At 44.8% G+C, this 19165-nt stretch overlaps 1 protein-coding gene across 2 annotated transcripts in view; it reads right to left on the reverse strand.

Annotated features, from left to right (window-relative positions):
* Window positions 1-19165, reverse strand: part of LOC141777744 (contactin-associated protein-like 4) — a 168494-nt gene that overhangs the window by 65671 nt on the left and 83658 nt on the right. For both annotated transcript variants that reach the window (XM_074652267.1, XM_074652266.1), the window contains exons 6-10: window positions 16589-16761; window positions 16362-16490; window positions 13661-13928; window positions 13304-13447; window positions 6400-6571 (exon numbers count right to left, since the gene is read on the reverse strand). In XM_074652267.1, coding sequence (XP_074508368.1) covers window positions 6400-6571; window positions 13304-13447; window positions 13661-13928; window positions 16362-16490; window positions 16589-16761 — 886 coding nt within the window. The remainder of the gene's footprint in view (window positions 1-6399; window positions 6572-13303; window positions 13448-13660; window positions 13929-16361; window positions 16491-16588; window positions 16762-19165) is intronic.

A 19165-nucleotide genomic window follows, 5' to 3' on the forward strand; every position in this document is an offset into this window, starting at 1 on the left:
TACAGAGAGTGTTTACTTATACAAATGTATGTGACAGTGTTTGAGTGTGTGTTTGCCCAAACCCTGGCAGGAATATTGAAGAGGAAACAGAGATGACTGTGCAGAATCTGCAGCCTCCCCTTTTATTGAAATAAAGTGCTGACTGCTACAGTGTGATTTTTACCTCCATTTACCTCTACACTAGTATGCTGGAGCCTTGCAGATAAAGCACTTAAACTTTAACTTAAAATTCACATTACCACACTGCTTGGTTCTTTTATTTGATATGTTTAGTGTTTGTGTGAGTGTGGCTGTAATGAGTGTTGATGCACAGTAATCAAACTCAGTTTGTCAGTCGTGACATCTGATCTCTTTCTGACTGTTGAGTTTCACAGTTGGTTCAGTCCATCAGTTTTGCCTAAATGAGTCGTCTATTGTGCTAACAAGAGCAATGGAAGTATAATAGACTTAACAGAGTCGCTGTAAGACCAGCTTAAACATTTGCACATACTCAAACTGTGATGTTAACTTTATCTAGATGAACTACATATTTTATACACGTTAGTGGCAAATTCGTTTTAACGCCACAAATTTCTTTAACGCATTAATTCAACTTGCGTTTTTTTACCTTGTAGCATAGGCTCAGTTTTAAAGGTAGAGTGAAGAAACTGGCATTATATGAAACTAGAAAAACCTGATGAATCCAACCATGTCATAATAGCAGTACCTGTGAGGGTTTCTGGACAATATTTTAATAATAATATAATAATATATTGGATTTATATAGCGCTTTATATTAATCTCAAAGACGCTTTAACATAGTCGGGGGGAAAACGGTGTGAGACAGACAGACAGGAGACGAACGACAAAAAGCGACATACACAGGCACAATCACATACATACACATGGACTGATGGGTAGGGGGAAGGAGGGGGCTACGGGTAAGCAGATGAGAAAAGATGTGTTTTGAGGCGGGACTGGAATGTAGTGAGGGAATCGGAGTCTCTGATGAGATTGGGGAGTGAGTTCCAGAGCTTGGGAGCTGCCCTGGAGAATGCTCTGTCCCCAAAGCTGCGGAGTTTGGACGTGGGGGTGGAGAGTAAACCAGCCGAGGTGGATCTAAGGGACCGTTGAGGGTGGTAGGGGGAGAGGAGTTCAGAGAGATAGGGGGGTGCAAGTTGGTGGAGGGCTTTGTAGGTGAGGGTCAGGATTTTGTAGGAGATCCGGTGGGAGACGGGGAGCCAGTGAAGGTCTTTCAGGACTGGGGTGATATGATGCCATGATTTGGTGTGGGTGAGGAGTCGGGCAGCTGCATTCTGGACCAGTTGTAATTTATTTATGGAGGTGTTGCTGATGCCATAGAGGAGTGAGTTGCAATAGTCAAGGCGGGAGGAGATGAAGGCGTGGATGAGTTTCTCTGCTGTAGGGGGTGTGAGGGACGGACGGATTTTTGCGATATTGCGAAGGTGGAAGAAGGATATTTTGACCAGTTGGCGGATGTGGGGCTCAAGGGAGAGGGTGGAGTCGAAGATCACGCCAAGGTTACGTGCCTGGGGGGAGGGGGAAACAGAAGTGCCATCGATGTTGAGTGTGAGGTTGTTGGTTTTGGTGAGGGTGGATTTGGAGCCGATGAGGAGGAGTTGTGTTTTGTCGCTGTTGAGTTTTAGAAAGTTCTGTTGCATCCAGGCTTTAATTGCAGAGAGGCAGGAGTTGATGTGGGAGAGCGGTGGGTTGTGAGGGGTGTTGGTGCTGAGGTAGATCTGAGTGTCGTCAGCATAGCAGTGGAAGTCCAGGTTGAAGTGGCGTAGGATCTGACCGAGGGGGAATAAGTAGATTATGAACAGGAGTGGACCGAGTACAGAGCCTTGGGGGACACCTTGTGTGACTGTGGATGTGGCAGAGGAGTTGTTGTGAAGGGAGATGAAGTGAGATCTGTTGGTGAGGTATGACTGGAGCCAGCTGAGTGCAGTACCTTCGATACCGATGTCTTGGAGTCTGGTGAGAAGAATGTTGTGACTCACGGTATCGAAGGCTGCACTCAGGTCCAGGAGGATGAGGATGTTGAGGGCTCCGGTGTCAGCAGAGGTGAGGAGGTTATTGAGGACTTGGAGGAGTGCAGTTTCTGTGCTGTGGAGGGGACGAAAGCCAGATTGGAGGGGTTCAAACAGGTTGTTGGAATGCAGGTGGGATTGGAGCTGGGTGGAGACGAGGCGTTCGAGGGTTTTGGAGAGGAAGGGGAGGTTGGAGATAGGGCGGTAGTGATTGAGACAGGAGGGGTCCAGACCAGGTTTCTTGAGTGTGGGGGTGACAGCAGCAGTTTTGAAGGCTGAGGGGACAGTTCCATGGGACAGTGAGGAGTTGAAGAGGTCGGTGAGGTAGGGGCATAGGACAGGGAGGCAGGACTTCAGCAGGGGGGTGGGGAGGGGGTCCAGGGAGCAGGTGGTGGGTTTGGATGTGCTGATGAGTTTGGCAATGGTTGCTGAGTCAACAGGGTCAAACCGGGAGAGGCGGTGCTGGGGGGGAGGGGTCAGGGGGTCCAGAGGGATGGAGAGAAAAGGGGTCGGTGTGGTTGCTGCTGGGTCAGACACGGGGAGCAGTGAGTTGTTGATGGTGGTGATTTTGTCGCTGAAGAACTGAAGGAATGAGTTACATAGATCGGGTGAGGGGTCAGAGAGGGTGTTGGCACGAGGCTTGAGGAGAGTGTTGACAGTGGAGAAGAGGGTTCGGGGGTTACGGGTGGGGTCATTGATGATGGTGATGATTTCATGGTTTTGTGTTGTTAATTGATTTCTAATGATAAATATAGATGCACATTTGCATAAATCAGCATATTTGCTGCTTTATGAACTGAATTGCAATATTGGTTAAGGCGTTGCACTCGAAATTTCACTTGTTACCTCCGCCAAGGCCGAAGGCCTAGGAAGGAGGTGATGTTTTCACTGGCGTTGGCTTGTTTGTTGGTTTGTTTGTTTGTCCGTTAGCAGGATTACTCCAAAAGTCTACAATGGATTTGAATTACAATTTTTGGAGGGGTGATGTGTGGCACAATGAACAATCCATTCGATTTTGGCGGAGATCCAGATCATGGTCCAGATTCAGGAATTTTTTAAGGATTCCGATCAGCCAGAACATTAAGACCTCTGGGTATAACACATGCGCAGTGTAACTAATGACGCGTTGATGACGCGTGACCTCTTTCCTTCAGAGAGAGAGACAGAGAGAGAGCGGGGGGATGGCGGGAGGGGGGATAATTGTAGATTCTGTGTTTTTTCACATTAAACTCTGTAAAATGAGAGTTGAGTTGGACCAAAGCACACTTGGCGATTGTTGGAAAGAGTAATGATGACGGTTTAGGTGAGTTTGATTTAGTTTCTGTCCAGTTTGAATGAAATGTTTTACGATGCTCCGCTACATACAGCTGATCTCTACATAAACACAAATACAGGTGGATGATGGCATAAGCTGAACGTAGAGGGGGTGGAGGTCTGCGATCTGCACTCTGCGAGTGTCATTCTAGTTACTAAATGTGATTATTGGATGGATGTTTAAGTCAATCTATTAAAATATTTAATCGCGCGCGATTAATCGCAAATTAATCACACATTTTTTAATCTGTTCAAAATGTACCTTAAAGGGAGATTTGTCAAATATTTAATACTCTTATCAACATGGGCAAATATGCTGCAAGTGATGCAAGTGACATACTGTATATATTCAACTAGGGCTTCAACTAACGAACATTTTCAATGTCGGTTAATCATTTAATTATTTTCTTAATTAATCGATTCATTGTTTGGTCTGTAAAATGTCAGAAAATGGTGAAAATGTTGATCAGTGTTTTGTCCACAACTCAAAGATATTCAGTTTACTGTCAGAGAGGAGGAAAGAAACCAGAAAATATTCACATTTACGAAGCTGGATTCAGAGAATTTTGACTTTCTTTTCTTAAAAAATTACTCTTATTATTATTAACCAATTATCAAAATAGTTGGCGATTAATTTAATAGTTTACAACTAATCGATTACTTGTTGCAGCTCTGCAATGGACACAAGTCCTCGTGGGTTCAAATCCCTCTTTTTCTGTGAGAGTTTGCAAACCAAACATTGTTTTCTCAAAACCATTGACCTGTATGATGATGAGCAGCAGGATGGTCGAGTGGTTAACGCGTTGGACTTCAAACCTCATTTCTGGTATTGCGTTAGTGTATATTTCCGGTAGGGCTGTCCTGAGTGCTTCGAAGCTTCAACTATTGCCATTGTAATCAACCTTTAAATCACTATTCAAATGCTTTGCTTTTGTTTATTTTATATAAATATTTTTTCATATAAGTATGCAAAAATAATCTATAAATCCCAAAATATCCCATGAAATAAGGAGTAATCCCACAACATTATTTATTATTCATATTCAGGGAGATAGCACTTTTATCGTAAGTTTTACGTCCTGTTTTATGTGACGTGATTTCCTGTGTAACTGTTGTGATTGTTTCTGTTTACAGCATATGTTACGTTACTGCACTTTACGGCCATGAGGAATGTGAGCGGTAAATTGCCCATGCCATGTCTACTGATGTGTTTACAAGTGCTGTGAAGAGAAAGAGAAAATAAACAAACCAAACGACATATACGGTGTGATTCTTTTACAATATTGACAACGAAGCAGAAAACGCAACAGGTTACGGGCCCAGGCGCAGCACAGGAGGAAGATGGCAAAGGTTAGATTTCGACGGAGACGAAAGCAACTCTGAACTTTGGGAGGTAAAGTTTCTTGGACACATTACTCTCCACCGCTGACCCCGATCCAGAAAAGAATGCAGAATGCTACGCGGAACTAATTCGGTTCCTTGATGATAAAAGCCTCTCGTTGGTGATGAGAGCTGCGGCGGATGACGGAAGAAAAGCCCTACAAATACTACGGAGTCATTACGCCAGTCAGGGTAAGCCAAGAATTATCGCCCTGTACTGTACACAGAGCTAACTTCACTAAGGAAAGAGCCTGAAGAGACTGTGACAGACTATATCATACGTGCTGAAAGAGCAGTAACTTCCCTAAGAAATGCAAAGGAAGTGATTAGTGATGGACTAATAATAGCTATGATTCTGAAGGGCCTCCCAGAGTCATACAAGCCTTTCGCCATCCATACCAAACCAAAATTGTGCAATGAGATGAAAGTGGACACGAAGTCGGTGACCTGCTACAGCTGTGGAAACCGCGGCCATATGGCGAGAGACTGCCGACAAAAAGGAGCACCTAGGCGGTGCAGCTACCATAGGAGTTCGGCACACAGTGACGAAACATGCAGGAGGAAAACCCATCACAAAGATGATGCAAAACAAACTGCAGAGAGACAAGAAGACAATGAGGAAGAACAGACATTTGTATTCAAGGCCAGACAAAAGCTTCTACCAGACAACATAAAAGAAATGTAATAATGGTAGATTGTGGAGCTTCGATGAGACTTTGGACCCAAAGAAACACTACATGGAGCTAGCAGATGGAAGCAGGATTATCAATGTGGCATTGAGGCGAGGTGACGCAGAGGTGTCTTTGCAGGACTCAGAGGGGAAATGTGTCACAGTCACACTGAGAAATGCTTTATTCATCCCAACTTATCCTCAGAGCACGTTCTCCGTGAAAGCAGCCACAACCGATGGAGCCAACGTGAGCTTCAAGGAGGGACAAAATGAACTCATAAAGAAAGATGGAACAATCTTCCACATCGGGGAACACGGGAGACTGTACTACCTGAAAACGGTAAATAACCACGAACAATGCATCCGTGATTCAGTAAATGACATGATGTCCAGTGACAAAGTGAATTTAACTTGTGATGTCAAAACATGGCATGAGATTTTGGGACACTGCAATGAAGATGATGTATTGAAATTGCCACATGTAGTAGAGGGCATGAAGATCACAGGTAACACCAAGATAGAGTGTAATGTTTGCACAGAGGGAACATTTGTTAACACCAGAAATAAGAAAACAGATGCAAAAGCTAATGTGCACCTGGACTTGGTTCATACTGATCCAACCAGCCTAGAGGGACACAAATATGCCGTTTCATTCACAGATGACAGTGTCTGTGTACTTCCTTAAAAACAAGAGTGAGACAACATTAGCAACGGAGAGGTTCCTGTGGTACAGTGAAGGCTGTTTGGAACAATTATTCATCATCATACTATACTATACTGAATACTCCCATGTGCCAAACAACCCTGAAGGATCAAGACTCAAATGTGCAAACACTGAGAACACCAGGTGATCAATGAAAACACCTGGTGCATTTAAGGGGGCTGAAACTGCACATCTAAGGAATACAACGGTGGGTGTATCTGCATTAGTGTGTCAGTGATGGCAGAGAGGGTAAAATGACTGTTCAATGGTGGACCAGTGAGACGGGCTTCGGTGGTTCTGACCTGTCAATGATGCCACACATGTCGATCAGCAGGTGGCTGTAGTTTCCCAGCAGTCTTTGCTGCACCATAATCAGGTCCACTGGCTGGTTGTCCACACTGAGGAGACGCATGCAGCCCTGAAAGATGCTGAAGGGATTTTGACATTCCTGATCGTCCTCTTTAGCAGGACAACCTGAGCACAAAAACAAAGACAGCAGTTACAGCCCATTGAAACACATGACTGCAGTGATGAAACAAAAAAGGATGAGCTTCAAGGAGAAGCCATTATAGCTTCAGTAGTATGGATGCTTTTCACACAAATGGAAGATACATCAGAGCTTAAGTGGCATTAGAGGTGGGCGATATATCACATATACTCCGTGTATTGCTGCTTGTTCTACGTGGGATGTAGTAAATGACTATATTGCCATCATCGAGTATAAATATTAATTGTCATTAGACTCGCTTTAGCGTTTCGCTTTCCCGCGGCTCTCTCCCTCCCACACACACATTTCCCTGGGCGAGTGTGTGTGGCGTACGAGCATGGATGTGCGTATGGGCCGTGTGTTTCTGTATCTGGAGGGAAGCAGGGAGAGAGCGTTGAGAGAGTGAAAGAAGTGAAGCGCCAAAGCAAGATTATATGTGTTGAGGTCTGAAAAGGTGATGGAGGATGCCAGTCTCCACAAACAAGACCCGGTCAGAACCGAGGATATGGCCGGACCATGTTTGGTCAGTCTAAATGGTTATGCATATAGTCAGTGGTCTTGTCTATAATGTTAAATCCAGCGGTGCATGTCCACCAGCTCTGGCGAGGACACTAGGGGACGCTCTGCTCCACTCAACTGGCCGTTCAAGCGATGACGTACCGTATCGTTGAATGCACCTGATTGGTCCCTGGTTTTCTGCTCGCCGTTTCAAACAGGAAAAAACATGACGGTCTGCTCCTAAATTCTCTGTTATTCCATCTAAACAATCCACCAAAATCTACTTTTGAAAACATTTTAAGCGAGAAATGGGCTATTGTACTGGCAAAAATGAGGAGAAGAGAGCAGTCTGGATTTTGTCAACCAGCCGGATCACCATCATTTATTCTTGCAGTTAGACAAGCAAATTCAGATCAGATCCAAAATCAGAGTGACCAGCCCTGACTTTTATATCCAATTGTAAACACTCTCACGTACCTTTCCACCAATCGGGTCCATGCAAATCAAACCCAAAACAGGACACGTTCTGGTCATGTCATTAATCACTTACCTTTTTATCTCCACTCGAGAATTGATAAAAATGATCCAATAATCCTTCCAAAATACCACATTAAGACACCAAGACCTTTTTGACTTTTGACATTTGGAGATTTCTGCAAGAATTGCATTTTTCGGCAATTGGATGGCGAACACTTGTGTTGTGTAAACTGCTCAGAAACCCCCTCATTGTCAATCTAGCTAGGAAAGCCATCCATCCTCTGAATGCTCTAGGTCTCTAGTCTGATCCATCCATCCTCTGAATGCTCTAGGTCTCTAGTTTGTGGTTGTAAAGTTTCATGAGGCTGTGATTATCCTAGATTATCCAGGTCATTTCATACAATGAGGTCAAATTTAAAAGAAATGGTCTCACTACAATAATCAGAATCAGAATCAGAATGGTGTTTATTGCCAGGTGTAAGAGGTATACACTAGGAATTTTCTTTGGCATTTTTGGTGCGAGACAAACAGTATAATAACAAAAGAATGGATAAAAACAAAAGAATAGATAAAAACGTTAGAATAAAATAATAAAAATGTACAATTTACAAATTACAAATAAGCTATAAACATGATATAAAGATAGTGCAAATATTGAGAGAGGGGGGAGAGTCAGTGTCGGCAGGGGGGGCAGTAGTGTGTGTGTGAGGGAGAGACAGTCACAGGGGGGCGGATGGGCTGTTGGAGAGCCCCACTGCCATGGGGAAGAAACTGTTTTTGTGACGTGAGGTTTTGGTCCTGATGGACCTTAACCTCCTGCCAGATGGCAGAGTCTGAAAAAGATGGTGTCCAGGATGGGAGGGGTCGGCCACAATCTTCCCTACCCTCCTTAAGGTCCTGTAGGTGTACAGCTCCTGGAGGGAGGGAAGGTTGCAGCCGATCGCCTTCTCTGCAGCACGGATGACCCGCTGCAGCCTGGCCTTGTCCCTGGCGGTGGCAGCGGCGAACCAGACGGTGATGGAGGAGGTGAGGATGGACTCGATGATGGCCGAGTAAAAGTGCACCATCATGGTCTGTGGCAGGTTGAATTTCTTCAACTGCCTCAGGAAGTACATCCTCTGCTGGGCCTTACTGGTGAGGGAGCTGATGTTTAGCTCCCACTTGAGGTCCTGGGCGATGGTCGTGTCCAGGAAACGGAACGACTCCGCCGTGTTGACTGGGGAGCCACGCAGGATGAGAGGGGGGAGCGGGGCTGAGTTCCTCCTGAAGTCCACTGCCATCTCCACTGTCTTCAGGGCGTTCAGCTCCATGTGGTTCTGGCTGCACCAGGATGCCAGATGGTCAACCTCCCATCTGTAGGCAGACTCGTCACCCTCGGAGATGAGGCCGATGAGGGTGGTGTCGTCTGCAAACTTAAGGAGCTTGACAGATTGGTGTCTGGAGGTGCAGCCGTTGGTGTACAGGGAGAAGAGCAGTGGGGAGAGAACGCAGCCTTGGGGGGCACCGGTGCTGATGGTCTGGGTGTCGGAGACTTTCTTCCCCAGCCTTACGTGCTGACTCCTGTCAGTTAGAAAGTCTGTGATCCACCTGCAGGTGGAGTCAGGCACGCTCAGCAGGGAAAGCTTGTCCTGTAGCAGAGCTGGGCTGATGGTGTTGAATGCGGAACTGAAGTCCACAAACAGGATCCTGGCATAGGAGCCAGGGGAGTCCAGGTGCTGGAGAATGTAATGAAGGGCTAAATTTACTGCGTCGTCTACAGATCTGTTAGGTCTGTAGGCGAACTGCAGTGGGTCCAGCAGGGGGTTGGTTATTGTCTTTAGGTGTTGGAGCACAAGTCGTTCAAAGGTCTTCATTATCACAGAGGTCAGAGCGACGGGTCTGTAGTCCTGAAGACCTGTGATCCTTGGCTTCTTGGGGACCGGGATGATGGTGGAGGCTTTGAAGCAGGACGGCACCCTGCAGTTTTCCAGGGAGGTGTTGAAAATCCCTGTAAACACTGGAGACAACTGGTCTGCACAGTGTTTCAGGGTTGCAGGTGAGACAGAGTCTGGGCCGGCTGCTTTGCGGGGGTTTTGTCCTTTGAAGAGCCTGTTGACTTCCTCCTCTTGGATGGACAGAGGTGTGAAGGGGGGGAGGGGTGTGCACAGGCTGGGTGCTTGTGGAGAAAGCTGGGGGGTGCTTGTGTTAACTGCTGATGGCTGATGGCTGGGGGGAGAGGAGATGCAGCCAGGACCGTCACTACGTCTGTCAAATCTGCAGTAAAACTCATTCAGCTCATTTGCCAGTCGGAGGTCATTCGTGGAGTGGGACGGTTTGGGCTTATAGTTTGTGATCTGTCTCAGCCCTTTCCAGACTGAGGCAGAGTCACTGGCTGAGAACTGTTCTTGTAGTTTCTCTGAATACTGCCGTTTGGCCTCCCTCACCGCCTTGCCAAACGCGTATTTAGCCTCTTTAAAGCCCTCCCTGTCACCACTCCTAAATGCCTCTTCCTTAACCAAACGAAGCTGTTTGAGTTTGGCTGTGAACCAGGGCTTCTCGTTGTTGTAGTGAACCCTGGTGCGCGTCGGTATACAGCTGTCCTCACAGAAGCTGATATACGACGTCACAGCCTCTGCATATTCGTCCAGACTGTCAGTGGCGGTCCTAAACATCTCCCAGTCCGTGCAGTCCAGGCACTCACGCAGATCCTCCACCGCCTCGCTGCTCCACTTCTTGGTCGTCCTCACAACCGGTCTAGCCAGTTTGACCCTCTGCCTGTAAGAGGGGATGAGGTGGACCAAGACGTGGTCGGAGTTTCCCAGCGCAGCGCGGGGAACGGCGTGATATGCGTCTCTGATGTTGCAGTAGCACTTGTCCAGCGTGTTCTCCTCTCTGGTCGGACATTTAATAAACTGTTTGTATTTTGGGAGCTCCTGTGATAAGTTCCCCTTGTTAAAGTCCCCAAGAACGATAACAAGAGAGTCCGGGTTTTTTCTCTCCACCTCCCGTATCTGGTCGGCAAGCAGCCGCTGCGCGAGCTCCACGTGAGCCTGAGGCGGGATGTAAACACCGACCAGAATGAAGGAGGAGAATTCACGGGGGGAATAAAATGGTTTAGAGTTGATAATAAAGGATTCCAGATCCGGAGAACATGTCCGCAGAAGCACTGTCACGTCCTTGCACCAGCCGTCGTTAATATAGAAACATATTCCCCCTCCTTTTGTCTTGTGTGATAACTCCGGGTCGCGGTCGGCTCGGAACAGCTGGAAGCCGGGAAGCTGCAGCGCAGAGTCCGGTATAGTTCCACACAACCACGACTCAGTAAAACACAAGACAGAAGAGAGGGAAAAGTCTCTGTTGGTACTGACCATCAGCAGCAACTCGTCCACTTTGTTGCACAGTGAGCGCACATTGGAGAGGAATATCGCAGGCAGAGGAGTTTTTAGTCCTCTCTGTCTGAAGCGATTCAGCGCTCCGGAGCGCTTTCCTCTCTGGCGCTTCGCCGCTCGGCCGAGGGCCACAGCTCCCAGCAAAACGTGCATTAAAACTGCTGAAGGTGCCAGAAAGTTGGGGAAAAGATCTGCTGGGGTAGATTCCCTGAGGTTAAGGATGTCTTCTCTAGAGAAGACAATCCGTGAACTTCCACCAAAAACTAAAGAAACACAAAAAAACAAGAAAAACAGAGCGCACCAAATCGCCGAGGCAGCCGAAGTTAGCGCCATCTTGGATCAAAAATGTCTCCTATGGGGACTAACATCATCACACATGAATCCAGTTGGGCTCATTGGATCCACCAGAGTCTCAGCTTATGTTCTTTGCCCCAAACTGCATGTGATTATCATAAAGTGGGCATGTCTGTAAAGAGAGGCTCGTGGGTACCCATAGAACCCATTTACATTCACATATCTTGAGGTCAGAGGTCAAGGGACCCCGTTGAAAATGACCTTGCCAGTTTTACCTCGCCAATATTTAGCCTAAACTTGGAGCGTTATTTAGCCTCGTTCCCAACAAGCTAGCGTGACATGGTTTGTACCAGTGGATTTGTTAGGGTTTTCTAGTTTCATATGATATAGGACCTTCACACTAGCTCTAAATGTGAACCTGCTATAGTCTCTGAAAGACAGTAAAGTCGGTCGTGATCGCGGGCGGGTCTCAGGGGGTTAAAACATTAATTTACTGAAGATTAAATGTGTTCTACCACACAGAGAGCTGAACTGGGATGTGTGTATTTTTCAGTGGCTGAAATAATGTAACTAGACCAAGCCTTGATCAAATGAATATGGGTATTTTCTTTTCTTAATAGTCCATTTTATGTGGGAGAGGAGATGAGTGTGTATGTGTGGGATGATAAAAAGCCAAAGGCAGTTAAAGAACATGCCTGGACTGTAATACGGCTGAGCACAGAGAGGACAAAAGAGATGAGGTTTAAGAAAAGGAGACAGCGGAGTAAGAATCAGAAGAAAAAGGAAAGTAAATGACTGGAGAGAAGGAAGAGAAGGAAGGAAACCGGAAGATAAGGAGGAGACAGAGAGGAAGCACGACAGAAGGACAGAGGAAAGAGAGGAGGAAAGAGAGATGGAGACTTATAAAGCAGACTTATGACTTTCATTATACAACAGCCACGAGCTAAATTTGGCTCAGAGCACACACACCAGTAGAGGTGAGACACCAACTGTACCGTACAATACATACAAACATCAACAACTTTACAATATTAATACATATCTTCAGGGCAAATATGACAAACTCATATAAAAGCAGTGAACCAGTCACTCTAGGTGATTACTGTATTTACTGCAGCTATAGTGTTCATTTTAAAGGTGTAGTCAGACAACACTGTCACTCAAACAAATTACGTTCCCATATAACTAAACTCTACTCTCAAATACGTTTCAAAGGAAACGTATTTCCTCCTGGATTACGGTTGCAGTTTTAAACAGTTTTAAATACGTGGTTAACGTTGCAAATGGATTTTAAACAAAACGAAAATGCAACAAAACGACTTAGTTAGGTTTAAGTAACAACAACATCATGGTTTGGTTTAAAATGACTGCACGGGACACGAGCAGCGGCCCGATGTCTGTCGGGCCTATCCACCTCCCCACCTGTCCGCTAGTAGTGGACTTTCACGCTTGTTATACCACTTCATTTCTATTAATGGTTGCTCGATATACTACGTCACCTGCTCTACGCGTCACTTGTTGTACTAGGTCACTTGCTGTGGCCACCCATGGACTTACAAACGTATTTGTGATATGTCAAGACACGTAATCAGCGACAAAATACGTTTCCTCCATAACGTAATTTAGAATGCAGTAAACAGGGCTGGATCAGAAAAGGTAGCAGCTTCTCTGGACATGAAAAGACACTATTTGAACTCAATTTACTGAAAAAGTGATTTAAAAAAATGAAATAACATAAAACATTCAGGTGTGTTGCATTGACCAAGACAAGACCAAGACAGTCTGGGCCTTAGCAGACATCAAAAGAAAAAGGAAATTAATTTAAACCCAGGCAGTAATAAAACAATTCATAAATGAGGAATATTAAATTAATCATTTAGGTAAAATGCCTAAAAATGAAATTTTAATTAATTAATTCATGCTCTACCCAGAATGTCTACTGTTCAATATACAATGAATATTCATTCAAAATGTGATCGAGGCATGTCCATTATAATGCTGTTAAAGATTTGGTGTACAGCAACCGCTCAGTGACTGCCACCTTCTACAGTTTAATTTTGAGATTATTAGTTTCATTCTTACCGCCAAAGAAGAGTTGACTTCCTGCGGTGATGGAGTGGCTGGCGTGAGCGCTGCCTCCTTCTTCTTCATCTACAGCGATGCTCAGACGACCTCGTCTGGATTCCAGCTCCACTGAATGCCACTGACCGTCATTCAGAGCTGAACCTGGGAAAACATTTTATAATAAGAGTTATTATAAATTGCATTTACATTTATGTAACATTTTTAACAGTATTACAAAGATTACAAAATCCTCATTAAACATAAATCAATTGGGGATTATAGGTAGGGAAGGGTAAGTGTCTGAGATATACATTTAAGTTATTGGTAACAAAAGGTAAGGGGTTAGAAATGAATCTTATTGGCTGTTAGACTGACCTGCACTGAGCTCCAGCAGCGCCCTGCCAGCTTTATGGATCTGTAGCCGGAGTCTGGCCTCACTCAGGTACAGCCAGACCACGCCCCCTCCATGAGGCAGGTCAAAGGTGAGCAGAAGCCCCGCCTTGTTCCACGTCCTGAACTGGAACCCGACGGACGCGCCCCCCGACGAGGACGCCGTCGCCCCCGGCAACTGGAGGAAGCTCTGGGGGCCCGGGAACGTCACGGCGACGGAAACTGACTCAGCACAAGAAAAGGTCACATTGCCCTGAGAGAGAAACATGCAGAGTGGAGAGAGAGAGGGAGAGAGAGAGAGAGAGAGAGAGAGAGAGAGAGAGAGAGAGAGAGAGAGAGAGAGAGAGAGAGAGAGAGAAAGAAGAAATGATTACTGGAGAGATAAAACAACATAAAACATGAATATTAATCAGTCGCAGGGGGCGTGCCGACGTGACCTCTGTCTCAATGATCTCATCAGCAAGTCTCCTTGAGAATAAAAGCCATGAATGCAAACTGAAAAATACCAATGTCACCTGAGAGGTGTGTAGGGAGGTGGGTTTGTATGTGAACAGTACTAGATAGACTCTTCCGTCGCGGCCCATTGTTTTGAGTAGTGGTAATGACACCAGGTCCATTGCTAAGGCTGCAGCAGTAATATGTTACAGTCGCAGCTCTCTGCTGGGAATATCAGCCTGCTATCTTTATAATGCTCCGGAAACACAGATGACATCTAAAAGCCCTTTGTGGTGCAGTTAAAGTGATGTATGGACGTACATGGTGGAGGATGCAGCACCACTGCAAAATACAAAGTAAAAAGTGAGCAATAAAATCCCCCACACTGTACACCCCTCACACACTTACACACACATACATCATTGAAGGCTCATTTTGTTATCATACCTTTAACTAAGAATGGCCAAAAGTGCTCTCTGTATTAAAAAGGACTATAACTAATAGCCTCTATTAGATCTTCAGCCATGCATGTGACTCTCTGAGCCTTTTTTTCCCCCTCGCCTCCCTGCTCTCTGGGCCTTTACTGTAATGAGAGACCGTTTATTAGAAATGGTTCAGAACTGCTCTCCACTGAGCTCGGTCCACTGTCATTATAGAAACATCTAGAGGTCCTAATGAAAGAGACAAGGCAGCGTTACAGCGAGTCTACACATCGCCTACTCTCCTCTGTCCTCTCATCACTCACTGTCCTCATTAAGCGCTCGTCAGCTTCACTAACCAGCTAGCAGCTAATTAGCAGCAGCAACATGAACACACCTGCACGTAACCTCATCTTTTATGCATGCAAAGCATTGGAGACATTTCATTGCAATCGTAGCTTGTGTCCTTGTGGTGTTTGTTAGCACCTCTTGTAATGAGTAAGTCACAAATAACACCAAGCAGAATCTTTTATCAGCTTTCGGAGGGCCAGATTTAGCCTAAAGGTTTTATTTTAGGTGGCGCAGCTCCAGCTATTGATGCTGTATTCTCTTTAAGATAGAAAAAGCTCAGAGAGTTTGAGGAGCTGAGCATGAAAAGTCTTTCCTTTCCCCAAATGATTTACGTGATCTGTCATCATCACAGTGGAGGAATAAAAAAAACAACTCTATGTAGTGCCACAAAAGATCTGTAGGCTTCTATTCCCCATGGATTTATTGATTTAGTTAAAAAGGATCCCCATTAGCTGATACCAATGGCACAAACTAGTCTTCCTGGGGTCCGAAATCAAGTACATTACATTTATCACATACATACTATATATAACATCATATTTGTGTTACACTAATAACATTCAAATTTTCCAAACATGTATAAATTTCACATTCATTCACATCATCCACAACCAGTTAGCCTCAAGGCCCATCATCAGGGAAGAAGAACAAAAACCGACCATGACCAACACTGGACTATAGATCAGCTGTGCAGGTACTGTGTTCTGAGATGGTGTTTGAGTGAGGATTTGTTAGAGGATTGACGGATGTAAAGAGGGCAGCTATTCTAGTGATTGATGGCACGACAAATGACCGTCATTTTTGTACAGTATTTAATACTCTTATCAACATGGGAGTGGGCCAATATGCTGCTTCATGCAAATGTATGTATATATTTATTATTGGAAATCAATTAACAACATAAGATTAGAGCGTTATTTAGCCTCCTTGGCGAGAAGTAAGTGTGACATGGTTGGTACCAATGGATTCATCAGGTTTTTTCTAGTTTCACATGATACCAGTATCTTCAATCTGGCTTTAAAACTGAGCCGCTACAACCTAAAAACTACAAGTTGCATTAATGCGTTAAAGAAATTATTCGCGTTAAAATTCATTTGCGTTAACACATTATTATTACGCGTTATCTTTGGCAACCCTAATACATACATTTGCATATTTGCCCACTCAAATGTTCATAAGAGTATTAAATACTTGGCAAATCTCCTTTTAAGGCACATTTTGAACAGATAAAAAATGTTAATTTAATTTGCAATTCATCACGATTAACTATGGACAATCATGCAATTTATTGCGATTAAATTATTTAATCAATACGGTTATATGTCGAAAGATGATGAGTTTGTGCAGTGTTGATTTTTGTCATTTCGGCTCTGACATATTCCCTCCTAACAAGTATATAAAGAAAGTGAAACGCTGTCAAGTGACGAGTTAAAATAAGAGCATTTCAAGTAACCGGTAAAGTAATTGTAAAATGTACTCACCGTTACAGTGACTTGGCGGTCATTGTGTTTTGCTAATTCTATCAGGTTGAGGCCGTTGTACAGCAGGTTTTCAAGGCAGCCATGAAAGTTCCTCTTGGAGACGAGGCCCTGGACCGCCCCCACACTCAGCTGTATGGGGACATAAATTAAAATGTGCTTTCTGAAAATGCATATGCATGTAACATGTTTCTGTAGGCGTATTTCTGTGTGTCAGAGCAGTGCCCCACCTGCTCGATGTCCCAGTGACTGAACTCTGCAGGGATCTGAAGCCTCTCTGTGTGTTTGTCCACAGTGAGGTTGAGGTGAGAGCCGCGCCGCTCCACTGCTAAACGGTGCCAATGCTGATCATCTAACAGGCTGCCGAGGGAAGCGAGACGCCGAGGTTCAGAGGAAGAAGTACCTGGAAGAGGTGAGGAGGAGAGGGAGGAGGAAAAAAAAGGTGGGGTAGATAGGAGGTCAGATGAAGGAAGAGCGAGATAAACGTGCAGGTGAGGAGGGAGAGGGAAGTGACAAAGACAAGATGGCAAAGGAGGTAAGGGAGGATGAAGATGAAGGGAAAACAGTAGAGGGCATACAGGAGGATGAGAAGGAGGAGGAAAACATTAAGGGGATTTCAAAGACCGGAGGAAAACAACCAATCAGAGCCGAGCTGGAGTTTGCCATCTCTGAGCAGCTGTCAATCACTCGCGAACTCCGATCAAACGGTTAAACTAGGCAGCGCTGATCAAATATGAATCAATATTCTGTTACTGTAATGTCTATTTCTCTCCTCAGATGTTCTCAGAATCATCTTGTAGTGCACGGTTTAGCTGTAAAATGAGAAAGTTTGTGACCCGGCAGCCATGTTGAGATCTGCTGAGGAAATACCAAGCACTGCCCACCAGCCGGAGCACACTTTCTTATTCGGTCGGAGTTTGCGAGTGATTGACAGCTGCCTCCATTGAATGAACAGCCAATAGGAACGCTCTCTTTCTCAAATGATCTGTGATTGGTCAAAGTCTTCCATCATAGGCTAGATTTTCTAAAGCCTGAAAACAGAGTCATGAGGAGGAGCAGAAGTGTATCTTTATATATATATATATATATATATATATATACGTATACATATATGTATATATATATAGTTATCTCTCAGAGCACTTGAATTACAATATACTGAAAGGGTATTATGATTTGCCCAATGATGCCAAAAACATTGGGCGTACTGCAGGTTTAATTATAACATCAGCTCATCAAATTTCATTTTAATTATGTTGTTTTCTCCTTTTCTTTTTTTAGTTCTCAGAGTCTGTTTTGTTGTCTTCTCATTATCTGACCTGCGAGACTGCTTCGTTCTAACAGTCTGACCTGGTGTCAGGGGAACGCAAGCCTCATGACAGCTACAACACGCCAGCCTCCACACTGTGTCTAAATATTTCTCAGTATCCCACAGAGAGGATCGCAGTGAGGTCAACCTTTCTCGTCTCATTAGGGACTACAGCATATCTGCATACACGCACTGAGAACTGAGGACAAATATGTGATAAATTTGCCTAAAAAAAGCAAAGGAAACATAGTGGGACTATCATTAATGATAGATGAGCACCAGCAGGCCCAAATATGTGGATTCATCCCCCTCAAAGTACTGGAAGAGAAACGTTGTGTTTCTGTTGAGAGAAAGAGCTGAATACAGTCTGCTATTAAAAATGTATTAGATATTCTTTAGGGAGAGACAATTCCAACTTCAAAGAGAGAAACAGAGACAGTTTGATGATGATGGACACGTGTAGTTTTTGATATTTCAGTCCATTTTGTAAGAGGCTTTATTTGTCTACAGCTTTGATGAGAAAAACAACTCCATCTAGAGGGAGAAAGTTTGGATTTAGACCTCATGTAACGGAGGATGTCTGTCATGTCAACACATTTAGTGTGATGAGTTACAGTCAGGACGAGTGGAGACAGAGTTAAAAACAAATCAGAGGCATTAAATGGTACAGGAGTCTGTGATAACCCTGGCTCTGTGGGGGCGAGCGTTGTCATCTTGGAGGATGAAGTTAGGTCCCAGATTGTGGAGATATGGGATCACCACTGGCTGCAGAATCTCATCCCGATATCTCCCTGCATTGAGATGGCCTTCAATGATGACAAGCCTTGTTTTGCCAGTGAGGGAGATGCCGCCCCACACCATGACACTGCCCCCACCAAAAGCTGTTACTCCATCGGTTCAACAATCAGCATAGCATTCTCCGCGTCGTCTCCATACTTTGACCCTGCCATCCAACTTTGGCAGACAGAACCTGGACTCATCACTGAACATGACATTCCCCCACATGTTCAGGTTCCATTGTCTGTGTTGTCGACACCAGTGCAAACGGGCCTGACGGTGAAGGGCAGTCATTGCAGGCTTCCTGGTAGCCTCATGAGAATACACTGTTTACCATTGGCAGAGCATTTTGGAACATTTTTCTTGGGCGCTCCCCACATAATCAGCTGTGCTGCTCATCCCACAAATGCATGATCCTTACAAGTTGGACATCATTGTGAAGGTAAATAAACAGGCTTTCCAACGATGTAAAGTAAAATGACCATTAGCATCGATACAACAGAGAAATAATCGACCAAATACAAGTTTCCGAACTTTTTTTCCCCAGTATATATATCACTAAGCGTAAAGAAGGAAGGCCGAGGACTAGCGAGCGTCAGAGCCACTGTCCAGGATGAAACATAAAAAATCCAGGAGTAAGTCAAGAAGATGGCCCCAGATGATGAGCTGCTAAGTGAATACCTCAGACAGCAGAAACCTGATGATAGTGAAGAGGAAGAGG

This window comes from Sebastes fasciatus, chromosome 11, assembly GCF_043250625.1.
Source record: "Sebastes fasciatus isolate fSebFas1 chromosome 11, fSebFas1.pri, whole genome shotgun sequence".
Classification (NCBI taxonomy): domain Eukaryota; kingdom Metazoa; phylum Chordata; class Actinopteri; order Perciformes; family Sebastidae; genus Sebastes; species Sebastes fasciatus.